Genomic DNA, 27973 nt, shown 5'->3' with positions numbered 1-27973 from the left:
TTTGAAAAACCTCGAATACAACTGTGCTGAAAGAATATGTGTTTGTCTGAACGCCACTGTGCTAACATGTGCTTACTTTCAAAACTTAAAATTTCTCGGTGCCCATACTGAGTCATATATTTCAATGTTGTTTGTGCTATGAAATGCATATGGCTTACTGATTTATTTAATATATTTTTAAGAGCTTCTGGACTTCAGGAGTTAGCTGAAAGTTTGAAACGAATTTTGAGCAATTTAAATCTTTACAAGTGTTTAGGATTAAGTTCTGTTATCTGTTTCTTTGAAATAGGAGGAAAGACAGAGAACCAAGCAAGCATTCTAGAGTGTGCAGTTGTCATTTTGTGGATGGAGATAAATTAAATGGGCCCACAATTTACGAAAGAAATCGAGATAAGATATTTCCTGGTGAAGGAGGACCACCAAAGAAAAAGAGAAAAGTAACAGCTAAACAGAAGACGGTGCAGGAAATGGTGGCTGAGGCAATCACAACATCTGAGCAGCAGTCCACTAATAATGACACTGATGATACCAAACAAGAAAGTTGCAACAAGACAACAAATGAGATAATACTGGAGGCAGAATTAAATCAAGCCAGGGAGGAACTTCAGGACCTGCAAGAAAAAGAAAGCTACACACAAAAACACTACTCAGCTTCTGGATTGAGTGTAGAGGTTCTTAGAATGGAAACAGGGCTTCCAACAAAAGAAGTTTTTAACATTGTAGTACTTCATGCCTTGAGATTCAAAGATTTTATTGTTTATTATTCTGGTTGGAAAGTAGAGTCCATTAATTTTGAGGACCAGATTTTCATTACTTTAATGAAACTAAGACAAAATTATACCAACTTGCACCTTGCCCAGCTTTTCAGTTGCAGTGTTGCAACAATAGCTAATATTGTCACCACTTTTGTCCATGTTTTGCATTCCATATTATTGCATGACATCATGACAACCATTCCGTCCAGGCAAAAAAATGTGTTATGTGCACCATCTTCTTTTTCAGAGTTTACTTCTTGTAGAATTGTCATTGATTGTACCGATGTGGAGATCGCAGCCCTGGGGTTAATGAGTTTGCAAAATGCCACTTATTCAAGCTACAGGGGTATGAACTCATTTAAAGTAATTGTCGGGGTTGCACCAAATGCAGTAATAACTTTTGTTAGCAAATTGTACCCTGGGTCCATTTCTGATAAAGCCATAGTACAACAGTCAGGTCTGTTGAACCATCTTGTTCCAGGGGATATGGTTTTGGCCGACAAAGGCTTTCTTATCCAAGACATCTTGCCCAATAATGTTTCTCTTAACATTCCACCTTTTTTGAATAATGGTGTTTTCACTGAAAGCGAAGCAAGGAAAACAAAATCCATTGCCAGAGCAAGGATCCATGTAGAGAGGGCAAATGCAAGGTTAAAGGATTTCAAAATTTTAACTTTCATCCCATATTATTTAAGATGTTATGCTGATGTTATTTTTCAGTTATGTGCTGCACTGGTAAATTTACAATTTCCACTTATCAAAGAGGGGTGTGAGGGGGCAGAGTTTGAGTGATCTGAGTACAAAAAGGATGTTTGGCTGTTATCAGTAAACAAATATAATGGTCATCATATGATAGAACTGAGTCAATCGAATAACTTTTTTCAATTATGTTAATATATAAACAAAGTCAGAATGCCATTATATTTTGTAAGACATTTAGTAGAAATAATAAAGATCAACACAACCTGCACTCTTTGTTACTCAAATTTACAATCTTATGTTTATCTCTTTAAAATTTGGCCCAATAGTCCAATACATTTACCAAATCTTTGCTGGTGACACTGACATTGCTCGAGAAAAGTTACAGCCAGAGACAGTACAACCAATACTCTCAGGTGAAAAGCCTTGCACGCATGTCTGTTTAAGGAAATAAAATTACAATGCACCTTCCACTATCTTGGGAAAAATGTGTTTAAAATAGAATTCTTTCAAGACTGGAATATTTGCATCCCAGGTTTCATCTTGCTCTATTTTGACAACAGCCACGTCCTTAGAAGTCCAAACAACAAAGTAGCAAAACTTTCGCTGTGTAAAAAAGATTTCACCCTGTACCTGGTCCCAATAGACATGGTCCTTCTTTAACACATATCCATTTCCATCCTGTGCTTTTTTTAAGCAAAATGTTGGTGAAGTAGCAATGGCTTCTTCAATTGTTAGGTTCCTTTCAGTGTAAGGACACTTAGCTTCTAGGACGGTTTCATCATCTACAATTCCATCCGGAGAGGCCCCAAGGATTCCAGAAGCATCCAACCAAATACCAGTTTCCTGGACGGTTTTCCCTGTCAACATAGTGAATGCTTTGAGTGCTTCCTGTTCATTGTTCACACCCCATTGTACAGCCTTAACTCCAGACAAATCGTATTCTCCAAGAAGGCGCTTCAAGAGAGACTGGGTCACCCGTTTGGCCTTCAAAACGCAACCAAAGTTACTTGCTGTTAATCTGCCCCTTCTAGCTAAATGCCAAGTTGGGTTGTTTCTCTGTCCAATGGTAATGTCACTTATTTTTAAGATGTACTCATCAGGAATCTTTTCCTGTCTTACTAGGCAATCAATTTGTTGCTGTGATCCTTGTAATGTAAGAAATTCTTCCGAGTAAATGATATCCTCTATTGTCGGTATGGGAAGGTTACTAACAGTAGCTGGTTCAGGGCTCATAAGCCAACAAAGGCCAGTAAATCTTCCATACTCCTGTAGGTCTCTGTAAAGGGAAGACCGATCAGATTGAGTAGGGTTTCTTGATAAGCAGCAATACTGTTTTGTGGGAGGAAACATTTCTTCGACGGATTGCCAAGAGAGCGGTGTATTTGCTTTGCGTTTCTTCCAATTGCATTCAACATCTGTCCGGCTGACGTTGTAGATGCCGTGAATGAAAAGTGTAGCCGCGTGGCTGCACTTAAACTTCCCCCTTGGACACTCGCACTCACTTGATCTTATAGCATTCTCGCTATCTAAGTAAACCTAGCAAATCGGAAAAAAAAAAGACGCGTGAGGACATGAAAAGCAACTGTCAAAGACTTCTAAATACATGAAGACTCCAAACGAACGAACAGTTCCATGCCTCGATTGAACTAACACATCGATATACATCGAACGACCTTAACAACAAAGTGGATCAACGCTAAAGTTTGCGCGTCTAGTTATTCCACGATTAAATTATCATGGAAAAGAACTGCTATTAACTTAAAAATCTCACTGAGAAGCATTTCAAAGCAACAAATAAGCTTAAATGACAAGCCGCATCTGCAGTGAGTATTCTGGAACCATTTCCACTCACCGTGACTTTGTAGACTTTGTTTCGCATGCTTGCGTGCACTTCTCCTCGTAAAACACCCTGACTATAATTAAATGACTCCACATGGCCTGATTTGTAGTGGTTTTCACCCTTCGTAATTGACTTCTGCTCTTCTCCGAAGAAAGAAATGAGCGACGAGATAGAGAGGGCCGACATTTTGCATGGCGTCGGTCACGTTTTGGGCCTTTGTTTGGAACTGAGTTTTTTAGCACCATGGTAACGTGAGGTCACGGCTTTAGAACTCTATTAGGTAAGTTCGTGGAGTTATAAAGCTTTCGTAAAGGTCGGGCCGCAAAGTTTTTTTCTGTAGTCACCTTTTCTATGGCATCTACTTCCTAACTATGCTAGTTGGATCAGTTAAGAACGCCTCACTTTTTCAAAAAATTACCTTGAATTTGATCGGTTTTCGCGTGTGTGACTTAAGCAAATCGATAAGGTGTCATTCAAGTCTTCCTGTTTCCTTGATTGAAATGTGATGTTCACGAAAGTTGCCTCGATGGATAAGATAGAATTAATATACATGGCTGGGGTATTTTTTTTTTTTGCTGAGTTCCGTAGTTTCTTTTAAATTGTCCTCCAAAGTTGTCTCAAATTAAAGTCTTGAAAAGTGTCACGACAGGCCTTCGCTCGAGTGAAATTTCATTTCCGTAAAACTTTGAAAAATAAAGAGATCCGATCAAGCGGATTGTGGTTTTAGTATAGGCAAAAGAATGTCTTACAACAAACAAGAAATGAGGGAAATCTGTGTCTGAAGCAAAATTGACCGGACCGCTTTTACAGAGACACGTACTCTTAAGTTTGTAAAGGCACACCTCGGTGGAGAGGTTAGTTACATCAGGCACATTAGGGTAGTTATGTACAGGTACACCAGAGTGGAGTGGTAGTTATGTGCAGGTACACCAGGGTTGTGTTGATTCAGGGGTGATATTGTAAGAAGGACTTGGATGCCAGTTACTCCCTGTGGTCAGAGAGTCAAAACTTCTGAATTTTTGTTCATATTTTTGAAAATTTTTGCATTTTCTGCATTTGTAACAGTTTGTTTCCATACTTAAGAATTGTGAAATTTCTACAAAGCTTTGTGTATGTAGTCCTGATTCTCTTGTTCTCTGTGAAATAATGTGCTTGCACATGTGGGTGAGATGATTTTAAATAAAAATTTACACTAACTGGGAGTCAGAATGGTAATAAATGTAACTACATGTATGCCCATGTGGCAATGTTCTACTTTTCAGGCAGTAGAAACTGGTAGAGTTTAATGCTTTTACCTCTTATTAAGGCCTAAAATCACTTGGAATTATTGAAAATGTAACAGGTATATTTAAAACGATTGTTTTACTAGTTTGAAAATTTTTTTGACTTAATTATCATACTTGAAATGAGGAGAAGATCGACTGAGTCAGATTAAATACTAGTTAAACTCTGTGCAATTGGTGAATTTGAATTTGGGGAAACTACCCAGTTTCTATTCATCTGGGAAAAGAAGTTAATGAAATGGAATATCTAAGTTGCATTTTCTTCTGTATACTGAATCAGTGCTTGACTTTAAAAGTGCAATTATGGCCTATTTGTTCACTAACTGTGTTTTATTTCACTGCAAGAATTTTGAGTTATTCTATGTTAGTATAGCTTAGTGTTGGTAGCCTTTTAATTGTATTTGTTCGATGGAAAGAGCACATCATGTTTTTGTTTTAGAATGATATTAGTGTGATAAACATTCTCTCTTATAGAGCACTGTCTTGCTTAGTTGGTATGATCCTTTTCTAAGCCCTTTCTTAAAATTAATGAATCTTCAAGTACACCTCAAATGGTTTAATAACTATTTTAGTGTTGTTCTTGGGAAAATACATATAATTAATTTTTTTGTGTATTTACTAACAATAAAACTGAAAGGTAGTACACTTGTAGCTAGACTTAAAAAAAATAATACTGCCAATTTCAAACAGTCCATGACTCAGAAAGGAGGATAGCATTGTTACTCAATTAAATCATTATGTTGATGTTGCTTTTAATAATTAACTTTTGAAACAGAAAAAGTCTCAATAATGTAAGAAGGCTAAATCATTTTCAAGATAATTTGGTTTTGTCAACTGAGTTCATAATGTAAATTGGCCACCATAAACGATTTTTTAAAGCTGAAGTTTTGACTGCAAGCTCGTCGTCACGCAGGAATACATTTTATGTAGGACTAACAGCCCATACCCCCTTTATTCAATCATAAAGTCTATTTCAAGGTGATCCTGTAAGACTCAAACTTATCTCCATCAGATTTCAGATTAAACTGGCATTTGAAGCTTGTTCTTGTCTCAGTAACTGTAATATAACTTTTTAGGTCCTAAGCCTTCTGTGGTTGTGGCAAACAGCAAAGTTAACCTTACATGTAGCTATAGATGACTCTTTCTATGTAATTTGAACAAGATCGATCCTTGGTTAGACATGTCTCTGAAAATCTAGACTTTCAATTTTATTATTCAAAGCTGTTCGTGTACAGTAAAAACCCGCAAGTAAGAACCTACATTTTTAGGAGTTAGCCTAAACAGGTTCTTATATAAATGGTATTTAACAAAATTTTAGGCTATTTAGGTTCTTAAAACAGGTTCTTATTCTTGGAGAAAAACACACCTGCATAACAAGTTGGTAATTGTCCTATATTTTGTAACTACATATTTTGCACTAACTTTTCTTAAGAAATTTATGTTTTACAGCAATGGCAATCTGGTTTTTCTTCGATTATGATTACAGAAATTATTTCAGTGTACCTGTAATGTACTATATGATTTTAGAAAATAAAAACCTATTTTAATTTTATTAGGCTAAATAGGTTCTTGTTTATAGGGGGTATAAATGGCAGATTTTAGGCTAACAGGTTCTTAATTTTTAGGCTCTTATTTGTGGGTTTTTACTGTATATGCATGTAAAGGCCTGATTCAGTATACAACAATTTATTCCATTTCATTGCCTGCCTAGGGAAAGAAGTAAATGGAGAATGGCAAAACTCCACTACTGATGAGTCTTTCATGAGCAATCTTGAACTTCAAAAAGTAGACCAAGATTGTGAGAGTAAGCCAGAGGAGAAACCAGATGATTCCCCCTCGGCAAGCATGGTTCTCAATCACATTCTAAGAATAACTTCTGACAAGAAATTCGCAGAACCTCCCCAAACTCTGAAGCCCGCTGCAGCAGCAGAGTCCTTGACTGGAAATGGGCATGTGCATGATACAGAGAGCATTTGTGAACAAGTTAAACTTGAACTTGTTAAGTATAATATTTCCCAAGAGGTGTTTGCCAAAGCAGTCTTGGGAAAATCGCAAGGATATCTCTCTGAAATGCTTAAACATGGTGAGAACTTTTTCCGCCCACAAGACAATACACACTACAAGGGTTGGATGAATTTTGAGATCATGCGGCAGTTCCTTCAGAGACCAGAGGCTGAACGCCTAAGGATTTATTACCAGAAGGGAGAGGAGTTGAAGAGGGAGAGGATGAAACGTAGGCAGATTGAGATAGTAAGTGCATTTTTTTCCATCATTCGTTTGCAATTTTTTTTTTCAATTTAATTTTTGTCGAGATTTTCGTTGTTGTGTAGCCTGCTGTGTAAGCATCACATTAAGGCGAGTTGAGGTTACAAGCTCACAATCATTCATTCAACTAGCCATGTTCAATTTCAAGTTAGAGTGGATGGTGGGGAAGGGGTGGGGAAAGCCAAATAGATTTCTATTCATCTCTGTTTCCTCGCCCCTCCCCTCTCCTTCGTTCAGACTGTTGCTTACTTGGTAGTGGCTATAAATTTGACCAAGAAACTGATGAAGGCTTGGTTGCCAAAGTCACATTTGCTCTGCAGACTAGTTGCTGTGCAATACATGTTGATCTGGGAGAGGATGATTTCTTGTTTTTCTTTCTTCTTAATAAAAGGTTTAAGTACTCCAGGTTTATATAAAAACGAGAACCTGGCACAGTTCTACCAAAGCAAATTTAGTTTCTATGATTGAAGACTATATTTCTACATGCATTTCTACTGCATTTCTTGTCCCCGTTACAAAAATGAAACAGAAGGTTGGCGAACATTTACTGTACAATCAATAGATAAAGACCTTAAAGAACTAAAGATTGCCAAAGCCTTGATAAAGAGAGTTATAAACAATTTACTTAGTAAACAAAATAGTGATATGAATTTTTTATAATTTTACGGCTGATGATATTTTAGTATGTTTTTATTATTATGAAGTTTTAGTATATATACATATGTATTTTTCTTTTTAATAGGTTTTTAAATTGTATACATCAAATTATTATTACTTTCATTTATGTTAATTTTATGTATTGATTAGATTACTTTATAGAGGGCCATAGGGTTATCAGTTGTGCCTAAACTGTTGCGTGCTACCCTGTTAAAATAAAGTCATTATCTTATCTTATCTTTTCTTACCTTTGTGTCCCTGAGGTTTAAGTTAATTGGGTTTTAAATTATCATTAATTTATGAGAAGCACCTTGAAGATTAATTGTAAATTTTGTGAGTTGACATACATTTTGATGCTGATCTGTTCTTTTGGGTATTAGGGTCTGTCTGATGATGCACTTAGGAAAAGAAGACGCTACATACCCACAGAAGCCAAGGCTGTCATGGAGGATCATTATCACCGAAGCAAGTACCTTTCATTGGAGAAGCGCCAAACCTTAGCCAATCAGCTGGCCATACCTGAACAGTGTGTCAGTGATTACTTTAAGAATCTGCGATCCAAGAAGAAACACGAGGAGCGAATGAAGTGTTTACTAAAAGGGCTGGAACATGGTGAAAAACAACCTGACCAGGGGGATTCTGGAGATGAAGATGAAGACAGTGTGGAAAATGGCTCCAGTGAAAATCCTGGATTGTGTTTGCCTGATAATTCAGCTGTGCCAACATCTAGTGCAGCAGGAGAAGCTTCCCCACAATCACATGGTCATGCGCAATCTCCAAGTTTAATACATTCATGTGGTAGAAGATTTAATGTGTCTCCCCCAGTATCTGCTTCATCTCCAACTTTTCCAACATCCTCAGAAAGGAGAGTTTCTGAAACCGATTTAGTTGCATCAAAAATTGCTGCTCTGACGCAAAGTCAAAAGTCATTGAACAAACAGTCTGGTGTCCGAAATTGCCTGTCACCTACTGTGAGAAGTAAAGACAGTGAACTGCAGGTTTCAAGGACATCCACCAGCAGTTCTGTTCATCGTGCAGTCAGGGAGAGTTCTGCACTCTCTTCCAGCTACCTGTCATCATCGCAGACACCTGTTTCCAGCTCTGAAGAAGTGGAGACCTTCTCACTTGAGAGCTTGATTGATGGTACCTGTAGTTCTGTTGTGCTCCAGGGGGGGACACCTGAAACTGAAGGACTGGAGGTTGGGCAACAGATTTATGTTGTACATGTTAACAACCCTGTTGTGACAAGTGTTCAGAACTGAAGGCATCGGAGTTCAAGAAGCTGGCATCAAGAAATTTCAAGACAATTTTCTACAACTAGCAACTCCATGATATGTGAAGAAGACTATAATTAATCATTTATTAATTACTGATTATAACTATTAATGATAATTATAGTTACACAAAAATTACAAAAGTGGCAATGATTAACCAGGAAAGAGAAAGGATAATTAAGAATGCAGAAGACACAAAAGACAGAATCAAGAATACAAACTTGCAAAATGAAAGTCAACTTTTCACAATGTAGAAACTGTGACATACCTTGTTTTAGTTGTGCTATAGAAAAGGAAACATTAAACCTATAACTCCCAAAATCTGATTTTTAACTCCCCCCTTCCTCCAGCTGCCACACATTTCCTTGCAAATTAATTACAAGAATTTGGTGCTAGATCAAGATAACAACTTCTACCTGATAAGTCTGAGTATTCTCATTACTTTTTTGCTGGATAATGCATGGATACAATAGCGAGAAGTTATCAATGAATCACTTCAGGGAGTTAGGGTTAATTTTTTTTAACTGGCCGCAATATTTTTCTGTTATATTTGAAGATTTTTTCCCCTTATTGAGTCAGTTTCCCTTCGCCCGCTGTTACATTCAAAATGGAGAAATCAACTGTAACATAAGTATTTGGCTTTACACTACCTGAATGCCCTGGTAATTTCTGTCAAGATTTGGATTTAACTTATCAAAAATTATCATTTGAAGTTAGAAACAGTGAGGATAATTTCTTTCTGTAAATATAACAGAAATAAAGAGATGAAAGCATCAAGGAACTTTCTAGAGATGATTTAAAACTAAATCATTTTTTAACGGTTAGTTTGTCACTTTCACTGTAACAGGTTTTGGAATGTGATCTGTAAAATATCTTATTATTATATATATAACAACTTTATTTAAATAATAACATGTAACATATTGTTATTAAAAAAGGGTTATAGAAGGGAGGAACTTAATCCTCATTGTAAACTATACCCCAGATATAAAAATTTAATACTATGCAATATACATATACATACTGAAACATTTTACATACAGGCATATATCTATATAAATATAAAATCTAGATAAAGAAGACATATCTAAGATAACTATTGTTTAAGATTATAACTAAATAATGTATAATACATAGAATAATTTAATTTTTAGTCATAGACCTAGTTAAAAAATGTTGATTTAAGAGCTTTCTTAAAAGCATTAATTGAGTCAAGTTCAACTACTGATGATGGTAAACTGTTCCATGTGTCGATATGTCTGTGCCAAAAAGAGTACTTAAAGATGTCTGTACGGCTAAATGGTTTATATAGTTTAAACTGATGACTTTTTCTTGATTGCCTGTTACTGAAGGATATGTAATTATTAGTGTTTACAGAAGAGTGTCCTTTAATGAACTTAAAAAGCTGAACCAAACTAAGAAACTCTCTGCGCTCAGCTAGTGTCGCTAGTTTCAAGGATTTTAGTCGGTCTTCATACGGAGTGTCTTTATCAATGATCCATCTTGTAACGTTCCTTTGCACGCATTCAAGTTTTTCAATGAGATATGCTTGGTGAGGATTCCACGCTTGACAAGCGTACTCGAGTATTGGACGGATCATGGATCTATAACCAGTAAATAGAGCCCTAGAGTGAGATCCAAATGTCCGCTTGAGTAAGCCCAATAATCTGTTCGATCTTGCAACAACAGACAGTACGTGGGGTTTCCAAGATAAATCACTGGAAAGAACTACCCCAAGATGTTTGTGTGTAGATACTTGGGTAAGTAGCTTGCTATTAATAGAATAGTTGCACGGAGAGGGAGTTCTAGCCCTGGTGAACTTCATGGACTCGCATTTGTCTGCATTTGTTCCTAAAAGCCACGAGCCACACCAATCAGTGACTTTATCTAAACTCTCCTGGGCAGTGATGGACATTTGAGATGGAGTACAGTAATTATAGATTAACATATCATCAGCAAACATTTCTGCAGGACTTGATAAAGATTCAGGGATGTCATTGACGTATAGGATAAATAACAGGGGGGCAAGAATGCTCCCCTGTGGAACACCAGATGTGACAGGCGCCCAGTCAGATTGGCAGCCCTCGATTACAACACGTTGAGATCGACCTTGGAGAAAATTGGATAGCCAGGAAAGTAGAGAGCCGGTAATACCAAAGCGTTCTAGTTTGAGTAGAAGACGGTCATGAGGAATTGAGTCGAAGGCCTTTTCGACGTCCAGAAATATTACATCGGTAGAGAGGCGTTTATCTAGTGCTTTGGCCCATTCATGGAAAAGGTGTATCAACTGAGAGGTACAGGAGTATCCAGGACGAAAGCCATATTGATGACTACTAAGTAGATTATTTGATTCAATAAACCCAAAAATGCGATTGTAAATCAGTCTTTCTAGGGTCTTTACAATCAGACTCGTAAGAGAGATAGCACGATAATTCTTGACTAGATCTTTTTGGCCCTTTTTGAAAATTGGAATGACGTGAGCAGATTTCCATTCCACAGGCAAGGTGCCAGATTGGAGTGAAAAGTTAAATAAATTTGACATGGACTCTGATATAGCTGGTGCAGCCTCGCGAAGCATACGCGCTGATATCCCATCCGGACCATGAGCTTTTGTAACGTTTAAACCAATGAGCAATTTCTCGACCTCAGATTTAGAGCAAAGTAGACTTGAGATGACTTGATCAGTAAAAGGTTGAAGATCGTCACGTAACTTCTCAGGAATACCAAATGAGGAATATAGCACATAGTCATGATTAGCAAGGTCATGTAAAGTATTTATTAGGCTTTCATCCACCAAAATAGTTTGTCAGATTTTGAGATTAATATTACATGATTCATTGTTATCAGAAAATAAATCACACTAGTGTTATAATTGTCTCACATTAAGGGGTTAAGGTCACCAAACTAGCAGTTATCCTTTGTGGGAAGTTGCATAGCTGTATACCCTCGCATGTTGAAGGAGCTTGTTAGCGTGAGGTTTAAGACGGAAAGTAGAGCAGTCATCATTTGAGAACTAATGTAGAGGGGTGCCTGATCTCGTTCCCAGATCCTACCGTCCAAATGTAGCTTACAACTATGAAAGGTCTAGGTACGAGACAAGGAGGTGCCGTCATTGTAGGTCACGCATATAATGATTATACAATGGAACCTCCAATATGGGGAACTAATTGAGACTGGAAAAAGCGCTCCTGAAGGTGTTCCAATGTTATGAAGAGGAACCTCCCATTCAATGAGAGAATTCTGGAAGACTTACCACATGACATTCTTTTCCAGATCATGGTACCAGTCCTCCAGCGGCCATGTACGAAACATATCACGTAACAGCACATAAGGCTCCCTGCCGAACAGCGAGTTTTAGTCAAAATGGTAAAATTCTGTTTATTTTTTGGTGCGTATGCTCGTTTTCGGTTTTTTTGTTTTATTTTACCGTTCGGAAGCCGGCTATCGAGAGTAGTTAGTACTTTGATTATTTCAAATAGATGTCGCCTGAGTTTAGTGTCGACCTAGATGGAAACTCCAATATCAGGTTTTCGAGAACGGACTGGAGCCTATTATTATTTTTCACTGACTTTACCGGAAAAATGATGATAGGTTCCAGTCCTTACTCGGAAACATGATTTTGAAGTATCCCTTTAAGTCAGGACGCTGAATTTAGGCCCCCTTCAGTGAAAAATGACCATGATTAAGTTACATGTTTCATTATTCTGTTTTAGGTCGATTGATAGCCACAGGCTCAGTGGATGCGTCCATCAAGGTGTGTTGTTATAAAATTAACACGAAACACATCGGTCAAACATCTGGCGTGTGCAAGGTCGGAAATCAATTTTGGCCAACGGCGCCAATTTCAAACAATAACTGCTGTGACGTAAAATATGCGACCAAAATTGAAACGTTCTTAGAAATATAAACAAAAGGAAAGAAAAATTGGGAAAAGAAAAACTCAAGACTTTCCTACAAAGCTTATGTAAACACTGATATCCACAGTTGGTTTACCGTTTTGTTTTGAGCTTCATCATGATGACAAAAAAAAAAAAGATTTTAGATAGGTTTGTTCATGGCTCTCAGTAAATCGAGACTCGAGAAAGAGCCGAAAAACAACGGACAGCAGTTCCAGTTGTCACGGTGATGGCCTTTTTTGCTAGTCCCCCACGGCTTTTCGTGTGCCCGCGTTTTCACTCATTTCCTTTAAACAGAGTGCCTAGAGTGCCTAGTACTGGGCTAGAACCAGGACCTCTCAACGCGGAGTTCAGCGCACCTAGCACCATTCGTCCTCAATTCCCACTTAAATGAATCTTAATTTGACAATCTTCTATAAAGACCTTAAGATAATTAATTTCTTCCAATGTGAAAATGTAAAGCAGCTATTGAAATGAATGACTGAAAAGTGTGCAAATACAGTGTAGCACAGTTTGAATGTTGGTCGCGTTTTATCTCTGTACTTTCTCCGGGTTATTTCTTTCAGGTGTTAGATGTCGAGAGAATGGTTGCAAAAAACACGATGCCACAAACACAGGATCAAGGAGCTGGCACCAATTTAGAAAATCATCCAGTTATCAGGACCCTTTACGACCATATGGATGTACGTCACTAACGCGCTGAGAATAAGCTTATTATTTCTATCGTAATTGTGCTCGTCAGCATATTAAGCTCCGCGTTTACGTGAAACGTGAACGGCAAGAGTGACCACGTGACCTTGTTTTTCCCGCCATTTTTTCACGTTCGCCGGTTGCGCTTCGTCGTTTCAACGGGAAAGTAACCTGTTTCGCGTTTCTCGTGTGCGGGAGATTTTTTCACTTTTTCTCTTACCGAGTAGAAGTTAATTGGCGGAAAAAGGGAACGGGAATTGTTTCTTGTAAGTCATACAAGGGCGCCTTGAAATCTACTTTGACGTGAGCTCACGCGAAGCTAAAGCCGCAAGGTTCACGCCATTTTACATGAAACGTGAAAGGGCAAGCTGACGTTTGCCGTTTCACATAAAGGTGTTGCTTAATCTCTCTTTTATCATTATCGTTAACGCGATCCTTATCTTGATTGTTATTGTTGTCATTAGGGTGCCGGATGTATTACACTACTGTTTTCATTTTGTTTCAGGAAGTTACAGCTGTTGAATTCCATCCCAGCGCTTTGGTCTTGGCATCTGGCAGTAAAGACTGCACAGTTAAACTGTTCGATATCTCCAAACCCTCCGTGAAAAAGGCATATCGTTCCCTTCAGGTAAGCTACATGTATATGGCAAACATTCTGAACATTTCATAAACTATTCAGTAACTGATATCTGAATTGGATCTAGGAGTTTTTCATGGAGGTGGAGGGAGGGGGGGTCGTAGATTTTGATTGAACGAACACTATAGGTATAAGTCTGAAGAGAAGGGGGGCATGGGCTCACTCACTCCCCTCCCCCTTTCACTCCCCTCCCCCTTTCACCCCCCTCCCCCTTTCACTCCCCTCCCCCTTTCACTCCCCTCCCCCTTTCACTCCCCTCCCCCTTTCACCCCCCTCCCCCTTTCACTCCCCTCCCCCTTTCACTCCCCTCCCCTTGAGTCCCCCTCCGCTGAGTCTACTACTGAAGCAACCTATTAACTTATACGCATTGTGCAAAAGATAGTTTTAAATTATTTGAGGTTGCTAAAAACTGCAAGTTACGATCTGTTTTTCTTTCAGGAAGCCGAGGTTGTAACATCTCTGTCGTTTCATCCCACAGGAGATTTCATTCTTGTTGGCACAGAGCACCCAACCAGTGAGTTCTTTTTTCCTATTTAAACCCAGACTACAAGCAGCCCGTCCTTTTCCGTCACACGAAATCACGGAGAAGAAAATTGCTGTAAATTAGTGTACTGAATTTTTGTTAATTATGTTATGGCCGATAAGCAGTAGTCGCGTAGTCTTTTTTCATACCCAGACCCTCTGCGTTTATTACATGGTAGGATCTGGGTACGAGATTACTCGTAGTCAAATTCAAAGAGCAGTGAAAGTCTTACTGAGTGCGACTTAACCATCAAGATAAAAAAAAAAAAAAAAAAAAAAAACAAGCCCTTTGGCCTTCGTTCGCTAGCATGTTTTGAAACATTTTATTCTGACTTAATGTAATCAAACTAATTTACAAGATGAGCCATTCCAAAAAAGAACTCTTTTCCGACACATTCGATGGCATTCTTCATAAGGATTTTTTTTTATATTATAGCTGATAATGGACTCTTCTTATATCCTGTTCTTGCAGAAGTATGCTGTCATTCATCCACTCTAAACATATTAATCGTTTTGTATTTCGTTTTTTTTTTACAGTTCGTCTTTATGATACAAACACAGGGCAGTGTTTTGTACCGGCGAACCCTCGCGAATATCACACAGGATCTATTAATATGGTAAGATTAATTTTATTTTTGACAAATTTTAATCACACGGGTGAGCTGTTAACAAGAACTCTTACTCTACATTTTTTACCCATCAGACAGTCTTAGCCCAGGGACTGGTCATTAGTTATCGCCCAGGGAGAGGGAGGGGGGGAGTTGTAAGATTTTCGTTGTGTCACTTTAAGATTTACTCGATCAGCCTGTAAGGTTATGTAACATTACTATCTTCCCCCCCCCATCCCCAAAGTCATATGCCGTCAATTGACTGTAAATTTTATGTAGCCCCACCCGCTTATATTCTGTTGGTGACGACTGATTCCCCCTTCGCTCCCCGCGAAAACCAAGGACCACAAAATTCCCCCCCCCAGGGTATTAAAAAAAAACTGGTCCCGTACATCCAATTTCTTACAGACAAAACATAGCCTTACTTGCAACACAATTACTAATGCTGCTTCCAACTGGAGAGAAAAAGAAATTTATTCAATTTACAGTGAATTCTGATTTCTGGGGCAGCATGAGGTTGAGAATCATCTAAATACTAGTAAACTGTAAAACAGACGATTTACGTGTAATTCTAGAGTGTCCATGTCCTTGTTATTCGGAATGTAAGATTGACCCTTGAACCCCTAGAGTGACTAGCATTTCATTTCTCCTCACAATTTCACAGCTGAATCACACATTAAGGTCACGGGAATAAAGGAAATGATCACCATCTAAAAAGCTCTTGATTGTTTACTAAATTCTCCTTGTCAGCTCGTTAGGAAATGTATGGAGAACAGTGTAGAGAATATGCGTACTGATCATGATGTGAGGGTGTAAAGGGTTAACAGGGCTTCATTCATCAATTGTAGGTGCAATATTCCGCATCAGCTAATCTTTATGCATCTTGTAGCAAGGATAGATCAATAAAGGTAGGTGGGACCAACACAGTGGTGAAAGCTTTGCACATGTGCAATTATTGAAAATGTTTAAGGTGTTTTATAGAGAACATGTCAATCAAACACAAGGCATGCCCGAGGGGAGTAAGTTTGACGTCTGCGTGCTAAATTACCCGCGCGAACGAAAACATAAGAAACTCCACAACCGTCTCGGGGAAAAAAAGAGAGAGAAAATTAAAACACTCATAGCAATTTGTAAAACGAAATCTAAATTAGGGAAAAGAAAACCTCGCGACTCTTCCAACACAAAGCTTATTAAATACGAGTATCCTGTTGAATTACCGTTCTGTTTTGAGTTTTACCAAAACAGTCCATGACTTTGAAGACATAGTCACTTAATGGCTTGTGTGATTCTTTGTAACGCGGAAGATGCAAAAGAGCCACGCAAGTGTGGGGCCGGTCCACCTTTTCCGGACTGGCTCGCACCCTGTCGCACACACGTCAGCTTTCATTATGGCTTTCTTTACGATTGTCTGCGGGAGGACCATGTGGGTCATGTTATTATGAATATTACGTTGAAAATATTTCCTTCTTTTTGTTGTCAATAGCTTGACACACGATAACACATGTCTTCATTTGCTGTAGATCTGGGATGGAGTCAGCAATCGATGTATTGCAACATTTGAACAGACACACCAGGGTGGAGAGGTTAGTTATGTACAGGCACACAAAAGTGGTGAGGTTAGTCATGTACAGGCACACCAAAGTAGAGATTTTAGTTTTGTAGAGGCACACCAGACTTGAGAGGTTAGTTATGTAAAAACACACCAGGGTGGAGAGGTTAGTTTTGTCCAAACACATCGCGATAGAGAGGTTAGTTATATACAAACACACTAAGGTGGAGAGGTAAATTTTGTACAAACACATCAGGGTGGAGGGGTTGGTTTTGTACAAACACCAGGGTGGAGAGGTTTGTTTTAGATAGGCACACAAGGGTGAAGAGGTTAGTTATGCCAGGCATACTAGGGTGGAGAGGGTAGTTATGTATAGGTACATCAAGGTGCACGGGGTAGTTATGTAGAGGCACACCAGGGTGGAGAGGGTAGCTATGTATAGGTACATCAAGGTGCATGGGGTAGTTATGTAGAGGCACACCAGGGTGGAGAGGGTAGTTATGTATAGGTATGTCAAGGTGCAAGTGTAGTTATGTGCAGGCACACAAGGATGGAGAGGATAGTTATGTGGAGGCACACCAGAGTGAAGTTGTTAGTTACTTACAGCAATCCAGGATGGAGAGGTTAGTAGTGTAGAGGACTTTGTATGAATTACTAAGATGGTGTTTTCTGCTGCAGGTGTATTCAGTTTGTTTTTCTCAAAACGGAAAGGTAAGAAGAAAAAAATTATGGTTTCTTACTTTGTTCGATTGCACTCAAGATATTTTTTCTAACAACAAATGCTTACTTGAAAGCTAGTGGTATAATTTCAGCTTGTGTTAGTGTAGACTGTTCCAGGCATTCAGGAATTTAAACAAAGGGCAATAAAAAATGGCGTGTGGGTAGCAGACACCCGATTCGCCTTTAATCTACCGCTTATAAGCGAATCTAATTATACCAAATTACCGCATACATGCTGATAAAGTAGGACCTATTTACCCACCGAGAACAAAACAAAGGCCAAAACAAAACAAAACAAAGGAAAACAAAACAAAGGAAATGATTTCAGAATGTCTTCGGTATCGCAGTCGCACTTGACATGTGGCAAGGTTCAAGCGAAAGAGGAAAATTCATCGCTTTTACATCTGGTAAAAAGAGATCATGGATAAAATTCCACGCGTGAAGATTACTGAAGAACAGAAAAACATTCTGAAATCATTTCCTTTGTTTTGTTTTCCTTTGTTTTGTTTTGTTTTCCTTTGTTTTGTTTTGTTTTGGCCTTTGTTTTGTTCTCGGTAATCTATTCTCGGTAGGTAAATAGGTCCTACTTTATCAGCATGTATGCGGTAATTTGGTATAATTAGATTCGCTGATAAGCGGTAGATTAAAGGCGAATCGGGTGCAGCAGAGGAGTGGAAAAACGATGGAGGCTTGGATCTGGTCATGTAACGAACGACTTGACCCAAGTCTCTCTCGGTTTTCGCTCTGCTGCCTTTGTCACGCTGTTAACAACTTTGCATGGATTTCGTGTCGTTCCACTTGCTGAAAGCCTTGAACAGGCTAATGTTGAAAATAACAAAGATTTGAAAACTCAGTACTCTTTACTCTCTTGCAGTATATTGTTTCAAGTGGAAAAGATTCTCGTGTGTATCTATGGGAACTCTCTACTGGTAATTAATAAACTCAAAACGATCAACTTTTACTTGTTTTTAGTTTGTTTTTTATTGTGATTCTACCTTAATAATCTTTCAACCCCTGAGAGGGACTGGATTCTAATTTCTCCTTACAGTATCGTCATTGAATCAAATGTAAAGGTTAGGAGAATAATGGAAATGATCACCAATTTACTGTAAGAAGCTCCTGATTGTTAAACAAATTCTCCTTGGCATTACCACAGGAAATATAGAGAGAACAGTGTGGAGAATATATATGCTAGTGTTAGTGTGTCAATGGTGAACTTTTACAGGGAGTACAGAATGTGCCTTTACTTCAGCATCAACAGTTAGTTATACACCGACAAAGACTGCTTTAATTCGTTCAATTTTATTTTAGGAAAGGCTCTAAGCATGTACATGGGCGCCACAATGTCGAACTACAGGACACAGATTGTTTTTAACCACACCGAGGATTTTTGTGAGTCCAGTTTGATAATGTTTGTTGTTTTTTTAGGATCTAAATAATAAGTACTGGAAACATTCTGTAACTGACTCCAGGCGCGATAACCGCAAGTTCAGAATTAGAAATAAGGACGTCGAAGCACTGATTAAGAGCCTTGAACTTCTTGTTGATTTCCAACGAATTATCTTTATTACAATGTACCATTGCTCAAAACCGTCAAACTAAAATACAAGCGAGAATATCTAGTCTAAGCGACATGAAAGGACAAAGCCGAACAATGATTGGATGTGATAAAAACACGAACGCAGGAAACGGCAAAACAACTAAACTAGAAATAACCGACGAAATTAAGCTAAGAAAGGTAGAAACACGTGCTTACCGATTGTCCTCTCTGTACGCCTGATTAGTTATATACGCAAAATCCAAAGACTTCGAAACGAACGCGATAAACTTCAAGAACGCAAACTTAGACGGTACATACAGACTACTAGTAAAGACGCACGAGGTTCTGAAATACGATCTGACAGAAGCGTCACTAATATCTAACCTAGACAGTTACACTTTCAAACAAGACAAAGAGAGAGGAGCTTATTAGATAAGAGGGGATACGAGAGAAAAGGGCTTATTAGGGAGAGGGCACTTACTATAAAGGTGAGATAACTAGAGAGGGGGAATCTATAGGAGAGAGGGGAGCTTTTTAGATAAGAGGGGATGCGAGAGAAAAGGGCTTATTAGAGAGGGCACTTACTATAAAGGGGAGATAACTAGAGAGGAAAGTCTATAGCAGAGAGGGGAGCTTGTAAGACAGAGGGTCTTATCGCCAGAGAGGGGTACCTACAAAAGAGGGGAGATAATTACAGAGAGGGAGCTTGTTAGAGAGAGAAACCTTTTAAGAGAAGGGGAACTTATTATTAAGGGGGAGCATCTTAGTGAGGGGATGCTTTTTGGAGAGGGGGCAAGAGAGAGGACTTGTTGGAGTGGGGGGGGGGAATGATAGGAAGGGGAATATCAGAGTGGGGGCTCATTAGATAGGGGGCTTATCAGAAAGGGAACGTGATGAGAAAAGGGGCTATTAGGAGAGGAGTTCCCCAGACAGGAGGCTTTTAAGCGAGGGGGGCTCGTAGAGAGGGGCCTTATGAGAGGTGGGGAATATTTAGGGTGGCTGAGAGGGGGCTCATTTGAGAGGGGGCTCACTCAAGAAGGGCTCATTGGAGAGGTAGGTCTTAATAGAACGTTGCGATTCTGTTTGCTAAATTTTCAACCTATTCAATTTTAATAGTGATTGCCGCAGACGAATCGAATAACAGTATAGCATGCTGGGACACGAGGTCGACAGAGCTGCAGAAAACTCTCAGTTCAGGTACAAATAAAATGGTTTCTTTGTTCCTGTAAAAAGTATGGTAGTAGAGGCCTCGTTTTGCGTGTCTTTGTTCAAGTGTCACGCATTCAATGATAAACATCCACAACCCGGAAAACCATTTCGTTTTTTATTAAGACCACGTTATGAAACGAGTGCACGTGAAAAGCTCGCTCATTTCACGTGCGCTCCACATGACATTAAAAAGACCAGCGAAGTGGAATCATGATTAGGACGGCGAAACTTAACTCTGGGACTGGGACTGAATGCGCTAATATTCCTGTGGTATACATGTGCTTTCTTTAGGTCACAACAACCATATTCGCTGCATCACCCACTCCCCCACAGGAGCAGCGTTTGTCTCGTGCAGCGATGACTTCAGAGCAAGGTTTTGGTACTGTGAGGGAGTATAAGGATTTTCTCCGCCGATCGCATTGAAAGAAATAGCGTAGAATTCGTGTTCCTTAAACCGATCTTCAATGCAAATGTAAATCTACAGTCAACCTCAATTTCTGCTTAAATCTCTCAGAGATTCACCCTTCTCGTTCGGCTCTGTTTAATCTGTAAGACTTTGAAATAAAATCTAGCGCCATTTAACGTGTTTGTTTTATTTATGATAACTATCAGAGCGTAGAAAGTAAATCTGCAATGGCAGATATTAGATCTGAGCCCGCGTAAAAGCGGTTTTGTGTGAAGATGCACGGAATCGAGGCACTTGGGCCAAAGGCTTTGTAAATTCTCAAAGGTATCACTGTATATTTCAAGATAACTCGCATTTTACGCAATGTTTTTACTTTTATCGACAATCTGAAGCATTCAAAAGGCAAAGATAGCAATGGTTAGACATTGTATTGCATTTGGATGCAACAACCGGAGCGATAGACTACATTGCAAGCATCTTTCGTGGCATTCACTGCCACTGAGCAACAAGAAACTTCTGGCGACTTAGTTAGTCAAGATTAAACGGGAAAACACGCCCGTAAGTAAAAATTTCTTTTATGCAGTGAACATTTTGAAAAGGAAGACTTTTCCAAGTCATATGCTGGCCGGAAAGTAAGTCTTAAGTCAGAATCAGTTCCAACAATATTCAGTTTCTCCGAACAGAGAACCAAAAGGAAGGCTCCGAAGGCAAGACGCTCGATTGATGATGACTTTCCGGCCAAGATGTTGCAGTGTGGTTTATAGCTCCGGTTGTTGCATCCGAATGCAATACAATGTCTAACCATTGCTATCGTTGCCTTTTGAATGCTTCAGATTCGCGATAAAAGTAAAAAAAATAGCGTAAAATGCGAGTTGTTTTTAAATATACAGTGTTACCTTTGAGAATTTACAAAGCCTTTGGCCCAAGTGCCTCAATTCCGTGCATCTTTAAACAAAACCGCTTTTACGCGGGCTAAGATCTAATATCTGCCATTGCTTTGTTGTTCCCTTACTCTGCTCTGTGATTGACCCAGAAAACTCTCGCAAATCTCTTAACCAATCAGATACAAAAGTAAAAATATCGTCGATTTGGTCACCCGCGCTTTTAGCGGTTTGGTCGGTTTTGCTTTGAAGTTTCCTAAAGTTATTTTCTTGTGACTACTTTGGTTTTGGTTTTACGACACTCTCCCCTTTGCTTTTAACATTGCTCTCATTATTATTGGTATTACTATTATTACAACTATTTAAGTTGAGGTTCAGTATATGAACTTATGTCTCCAAAGTGTAGGTAACATTTTGGCAAAACTGAGAAAACTGATTCATAATTCAGGTCGCACAATTGAAAGCCAAAATAATCATCTTTACGAAGTGTGTTTTTAACTAAGATATCCGGTTTCTATCACAGCTATTGTTTAGATATTATTAAAAACTTTAGTATAATGAATTCCAAGAACAAAAAATATCAATAATATTTTGGTTGTAAGACCTTATATCAGAAGTAAAGACATAGACCACAACAACATCAGCTTGGGACTCTTTTCTAGCCAATCACAGAGCTGAGAATGAACTTGTAAGGAAAATGATAATGTGATAGGGCAAAGTTCAATTGAGTGTCGAAAGTAATCCTGGCTGGCTCTGTTTTAGCCTTACCTCGCTTTGTGATTGGTCCAGAAAACACGCGCCAATCTCTCAACCAATCAGACGCTAAACTAAAAACAATTACGACTTGATCTCACGCGTTTTCCCGCGCTTTTGGATGATTGGTCGGTTTTTAGCTTCAGTTCTCCCAAAGGTATTTTCCTTTCTTCTGACTGGCCGTTATGATTCCTTTGTTTCAGTTTTACGACACTCAATCCAAAAGCACTCTATCGCTAACACCATTATTATTTGTCTTACCATATTACAGTTTAGGTTCCAAATATGAACAGGGTCCAGTTGATCAAAGGCAGATTACTACTAACCTAGGGTTCAATTTTTATCCAGGTTTCCTTATTCCTCTCTTCAAGAAACTTTTTGGGACAATTTTCCCTGTTTTTTAACGAGCTTCCGAAATTCAAATTGTAGACAAAAATAGTTAAACTTTCTTTGAAAGATTTCAGATCTGAAATCAAATTTCACGCTAACCCTGGGTTATTTTAACCCAGCTTTGGACAAACCGGCCAAGATATCTTCGCTTGCGCCCTTTGCCCGCTAACTTCTTGAAGTGATTTACATGTGAATTCTCACTACAAAACTATCAACACATGTATCTTATGGCAATTCAGAATACACACCTATCAACCTAAGGGCGATTTCTTTTTTTTTTTCTTTTCATAAATCAAACTGATTCACCTTATCAATTTAGAGACAAAATTATGTCAGCTGGCAAGTAGAAATGAGAATCATATTTCAGAAAAATAACAAAGTTAAAGATGTTTTGTAATCTCAAGTTTAAAGAAAACAGTGCCGTAATTTTCGCATGATGAAAAATTCACCAAAGATTCTCCGTTTTCCATTTTTCAATAGTCTGTTCATATTTGTTCCTTCTTGGCAAACATGATACAACTTTTGGGCGAATCGCATCCCCTGCTGGACAGCCTGGCCGTGTAACAAAAACAAGGACCCAAAAGAGCGGTGCAAAGTTAAAAGTTTTTGTGTCAAGAAATACCAGTTTTCCTTTCAGTATACACTGAAGAGGAAGAGTCTTTGTCAAGGACCAGTCGCTACTATGTTTCTTGTTCCCCGTCATTTTTGTTCTCCTTCAGTTCTTTTAGCCTAAGACAAACATTTTGAGTTAAGAAAGTTGTTTAACAATTTTTTTTACGAGAGAGGCGAATCACTTGCATCATCACCTGACTTTTCTGACTGATTTCTGTTATGAATTAAGTCAGCTTGCTCACCTTACTTTTCTGATAGTAACGCAGCGCAGACTCACATAGAGACCTCCTCCCCTTTCCTGTTGCCAATTTCTGTTGCGATAGCGAGAGCTTTCTCGTGATATTCTTTAGCCTTCTGATATTCACCGAGTGATTCAAACACATTTCCAAGGTTCCCATACCATGTCCCTTCTCCTTTCCTGTTACCAATTTCTGTTGCGATAGCAAGAGCTTTTCGTAATATTCTTTAGCTTTCGGATATTCACCGAGTAATTTAAACACATTTCCAAGGTTCCCATACCTTGTCCCTTCTCCATACCTGTCGGCAATTTTTGTTGCGATAGCAAGAGCTTTCTCGTTATATTCTTTAGCCTTCTGATATTCACCGAGTGAGTCAAACACAGTTCCAAGGTTCCCATACCTTGTTCCTTCTCCTTCCCTGTCGCCAATTTCTGTTGCGATAGCAATAGCTTTCTCGTGATATTCTTTAGCCTTCTGATATTCACCGAGTGAGTCAAACACATTTCCAAGGTTCCCATACCTTCTCCCTTCTCCTTTCCTATCGCCAATTTCTGTTGCGATAGCAAGAGCGTTCTTGTGATATTCTTTAGCCTTCTGATTTTCACCGAGTGATTGAAACACAGTTCCAAGGTTCCCATAACATTTCCCTTCTTCTCTCCTATCGCCAATTTCTGTTGCGATAGCAAAAGCTTTCTCGTGATATTCTTTAGCTTTCTGATACTCACCGAGTTACTTAAACACATTTCCAAGGTTCCCATTACATGCCCCTTCTCCCTCCCTGTTGCCAATTTCTGTTGCGATAGCAAGAGCTTTCTCGTGATATTCTTTAGCCTTCTGATATTCACCGAGTGACTTAAACACAAGTCCTAGCCATGCACAAGTCACTGATTCTCCAATTCTGTAGCCAATTGATTTTGCGATGGCAAGTGCGCCTTCAAAAAGTTCCTTGGCTTTGCAAGCCTACTTCGTCTTTGATATTTGTCTTCCAGTTCAATCATTGATTTTCCAGCATTGTGGAACATGGCGATAAGTTTGTTGGTGTATTGTACTGCGTTTGTGTAACTGGAGATTGTGAAGTACGCATTGAATATTACCTCAGAGACATCCGGGCCGTTCCCATCAAAGCCTAGATTGTTGAGTAAGACTAAACATTCATAACACAAATGAGCGGCTTGCGTACCACGATCAGTGTTTAGAAGATATGTGGCAACATCTAAACCTATCCTGATCTTCTGTAGGATTTCACTCGTGTTAGTCATCACGTCCTCCTTTTTGTTTGACCAAATAACTTCCTGAAATGGAAAGAAAAATCAACAGGTTAAAATACAGAAAACTTAAATAACTATATTAGATCATGACTCTTGGTAGCTATCTCTCTGCAAAAGTTTAGGCAGTGCTCACTTTCCACGAATGCTTGTTAGTGCGAGTGCAACATTACTTTTCTCTCTTCGTTTTTCCATAGCTAATGAATTGTGCATAAACAACACTGATTCTGGACAAGTTGTGATGGAAAATATAAGAAAACACGTAACTTTTAGACCAAACCTATGGGGGGAGGGGTGCTTAGGTCAATTTATTTCGGGTATTTGCCGTTCTTTCTCAGAACCCTTCTTAATCCCCCCTCTCATAGACAATTAATAGTCTGATCCTCCAGCGTCCCCCCCTCCCCCCCTCTAAAAATGATGTGATCTCCAAAATCCTCCACCTACCTTTGGATGTCAAAACGATAAATAAACAATTTCAAACTGGTTCATATGAACATGGATTGCCCCTCCCCTCCCCGACTCCTTTGCTGATGTTTCATCTGCGCGCAATTCAGATAAAATGTATCAATAGCATCTCAGATTGAAAACTTCGCTATTGGCTTCATTGAGTTGATATCCGTCACAGAAAATTTTTGTATTATTTTTCGACCACCACATGGGCAGACAGTGAAACCTGTTAAATTTTTCTTATATTTTCGGACAGAATAAAAACGTGAATTATTTTAAGAAAAGTGAAAATAATGGGCGGAAGCCATAGAACTATAAGAGAGAGACGGCTCACCTTTATAAACAAACGCGTGCCTCGTTCAGTTTCCTGGTCGTTTGATTAGTAAAACCAGAAGTTGGAAACTGAAAGAAAAACTTATCCTGTCAATATTGAATGCAAATAAATATGCGTTCTTGTCCAAGGGTGAGGTGAAGAAGGCTGGATATTCGGCGAGTTGTTTTTCTTTGCGTTTGTAATGATCGAGACTAAGTGGTGGTCCACAAAGAACGCCAGAGAGGCTAATATCCAGCCCTTCTTGGCCTAACAGGCTTGGCCGATAAATGATTTGTTATACAACAAAAAAATTCCACTTTACTTTCAAATAAAGAATGATTTCTTTATCATAGAGAGCCAACTGTGTTTGCAGCACATTAAACCTACGAGATTTGTTTATTTTTTTTGTTGTTCTGCCTGTTCTCTACCGCTTTTGCGACTCCATCGCCGACATTGTCAAAAAATAATAAACTTTGTAAGGGTGTTCCACACGATTTTGTTTCTTGCTCAGGAACAAAGAGGGCGATCCCGAGCGGGAAAAAAGGTTCCACCTTGCCAATCAGAACTAACATTTCGCTTCATCTTGCTTACGTGTCAGCTATATATAAAATAGTTTTAATACAAAGTAAGGATTTGCATTGATTGATTGGTAAATAAATATCACCGCTTCACTCTTTTCATACAAAATACAAAGAAAAGTATTGGAGCGCGTGCTGTTTACATCATAATTTTTTTGCTCTTAAAAATTGATTTGCCTTGCGTCTTATTTAACCCTGTCAGAGTTAAGTTACAAATAGCTTCTCCTCTTTAATATCGAAACATTATCATGCAAATATGTGATGAGAATACAGAAACTGCTCAGCGGCGAGGAAGCCATCTTGACCCAACATCAAATTCTCTACACTTTTTTAAAGGAAATGTATGTGACTAAGAAGGGAGAAATGCTTATGAGATCTTGGAGGTGAAGGTTTAAGGATGGCAAAAACCAATTTATTTTGCTTACAAATCTTTTTTCTCGTCAAACTTTACGACGGAAAATTTTCCCCACTTTTTCTGAGACTGTTTGGATCTCTTGCATTCCAATCACAGATTAAAACAAGTTTCCATATTTTAAAATTACTCTGGATTGTTTAAAAAAGGAAAAATGTTTTTCTAATTTTAGTGTTTATTGGCTGCTTACCTTACAATCAAACCATTGTACTCGACACGTGACACGTGCTGAGTTTGATGCGTTATTCGCGTGACCTCAGAATTCAAAAGCAAGAAATTGAAATAAAAACCTGTAAAAGAACTATGAATGCAAATAGCAAGAGTCACGCGAGTGAAGAACAAAATGTTAATTTGATCGATTAAATAAAAATTATAGTGAGTCTCAGTTAAATCATTTAGATCGCTGAAAGGACAAATCGTCAGCAGATTTAAAAAGTTCCAATTATTGGGCTGGAGGCTTTTACGGCTAAAGGTTGGAATTTCAGGCATATTATGGCTAACAGTTAATTTCTTTCCGTTGTGATAAACGAAAAATTTTTTATGGCTACTCTTTCTACGCTCAACGGCAAATTGTTTTCTCGTTTTACGGCTAACGGTTTACCACATTGAGAACCTCATTTCATAGATTGCTTTCACGTTTGAATTCTCTGTCACCAAATATAAGCAAGTTTCTGTCAGAATTTAAAAAAAAGTGTCTGTGAATTATTTTATTCAAGCTGCTTACCAAATGGGAAACGTAGAAGTTTCCGAGTTTAGTATCCTGATCGTCTGATGAATGAAACCAAAATCAAGAAACCGCGTGCCTGCAAAACAAAAATTTATGAAAATAGCCAGTGTCACAACAATGTTTGAGCTTGATCTTAAAACTCATATTAACCCTTCAACTCCCATGAGTGATCAGGACAGAATTTCTCCTAACAATATCAACACGAAATCAAGCACACAAGTTATGAGAATAAAGAAAAGTATCAAATAGGGGAGCATCAGTTGACCTAGTACCAAATTCTCCTAACTGACTTCATACCAATTATATGGCAGACAGTATGGAGAATTATGACTGAAATAATTGGACTGAAAGGGTTAATAGTTAACAATTATTCCACTCGCGCTTGTTGGATATGAGATGATAGATAGCCAACGAGGCGCGTAGCGCCTCGTTGGCCATAATCATCTCATATCCAACAAGCGCGAGTGGAATAATTGTTTTATTAAAAACGCCCCCAAGATATTACACAAATCTCACCAAATCTTAAGTTTTTTAGCTCCTTTTAATTTTAAGCTGACGCGTACACTTACAATATTTGTACATTATGGTATATTGGCTCATATACCATAATGGCTAAGCCAATAAAAAGTCTTGAATTGCATTATCCAATGATCCAGTGTTTAATAATTACCAATATACCGGGATGAAAAAATCAAACCTTTCTCGACTTAGGAGATTGTTTGAAATTCGGAATCCTCTCTAATAATTTTTTTCACGGAGTTGCGATCCGAAAGTTTCAGTTTTCAGAGACCAGAGAAGAATTA

The 27973-nt window shown here is 38.6% G+C and overlaps 5 protein-coding genes and 1 pseudogene across 7 annotated transcripts in view; 3 read left to right on the top strand and 3 right to left on the bottom strand.

Annotated features, from left to right (window-relative positions):
* The window catches only part of LOC148726334 (uncharacterized), a 2266-nt gene extending 541 nt beyond the window's left edge, over positions 1-1725 (top strand). Inside the window, exon 2 of the mRNA XM_088727050.1 lies at positions 290-1725. Within this exon, the coding sequence (XP_088583176.1) occupies positions 290-1547 (1258 nt within the window). The 3' untranslated portion in view covers positions 1548-1725. The remainder of the gene's footprint in view (positions 1-289) is intronic.
* Positions 1-9553, top strand: part of LOC148726332 (uncharacterized) — a 10505-nt gene extending 952 nt beyond the window's left edge. The window contains exons 1-3 of one of the 2 annotated variants that reach the window (XM_088727043.1): positions 4553-4639; positions 6292-6830; positions 7883-9553. In XM_088727043.1, the coding sequence (XP_088583169.1) occupies positions 6342-6830; positions 7883-8764 (1371 nt within the window). In that variant the 5' untranslated portion in view covers positions 4553-4639; positions 6292-6341 and the 3' untranslated portion in view covers positions 8765-9553. Of the gene's footprint in view, positions 1-4552; positions 4640-6291; positions 6831-7882 lie in introns of those variants that run through there. The other variant, XM_088727041.1, reaches the window with a different exon arrangement.
* LOC111347498 (uncharacterized) overlaps positions 1-27973 on the bottom strand; it is a 125250-nt pseudogene that overhangs the window by 60312 nt on the left and 36965 nt on the right. The gene's annotated exons all lie outside the window — the stretch shown is intronic.
* Positions 1628-3545, bottom strand: LOC148726333 (uncharacterized). The gene is made up of 2 exons (XM_088727051.1): positions 3310-3545; positions 1628-2993 (listed from the first exon to the last, which is right to left on the bottom strand). The coding sequence occupies exons 1-2, from the start codon at positions 3481-3483 to the stop codon at positions 1911-1913; spliced, it is 1257 nt and encodes a 418-aa protein (XP_088583177.1). The 5' UTR covers positions 3484-3545; the 3' UTR covers positions 1628-1910.
* LOC148726331 (cleavage stimulation factor subunit 1-like) lies at positions 11514-20729 on the top strand. Its single transcript, XM_088727071.1, has 13 exons — positions 11514-12142; positions 12490-12530; positions 13239-13355; positions 13868-13990; positions 14438-14513; positions 15059-15138; positions 15978-16037; positions 16650-16712; positions 17357-17389; positions 18273-18327; positions 18710-18790; positions 20055-20135; positions 20439-20729. The coding sequence occupies exons 1-13, from the start codon at positions 12076-12078 to the stop codon at positions 20543-20545; spliced, it is 984 nt and encodes a 327-aa protein (XP_088583197.1). The 5' UTR covers positions 11514-12075; the 3' UTR covers positions 20546-20729.
* Positions 23985-25481, bottom strand: LOC148726330 (uncharacterized). Its single transcript, XM_088727130.1, has 2 exons — positions 25475-25481; positions 23985-24720 (listed from the first exon to the last, which is right to left on the bottom strand). The coding sequence occupies exon 2, from the start codon at positions 24685-24687 to the stop codon at positions 24310-24312; it is 378 nt and encodes a 125-aa protein (XP_088583256.1). The 5' UTR covers positions 24688-24720; positions 25475-25481; the 3' UTR covers positions 23985-24309.

The sequence above is a fragment of the Stylophora pistillata genome, chromosome 7, assembly GCF_964205215.1.
Source record: "Stylophora pistillata chromosome 7, jaStyPist1.2, whole genome shotgun sequence".
NCBI classification, from domain to species: domain Eukaryota; kingdom Metazoa; phylum Cnidaria; class Anthozoa; order Scleractinia; family Pocilloporidae; genus Stylophora; species Stylophora pistillata.
This window is presented reverse-complemented; position numbering and strand designations above follow the sequence as displayed.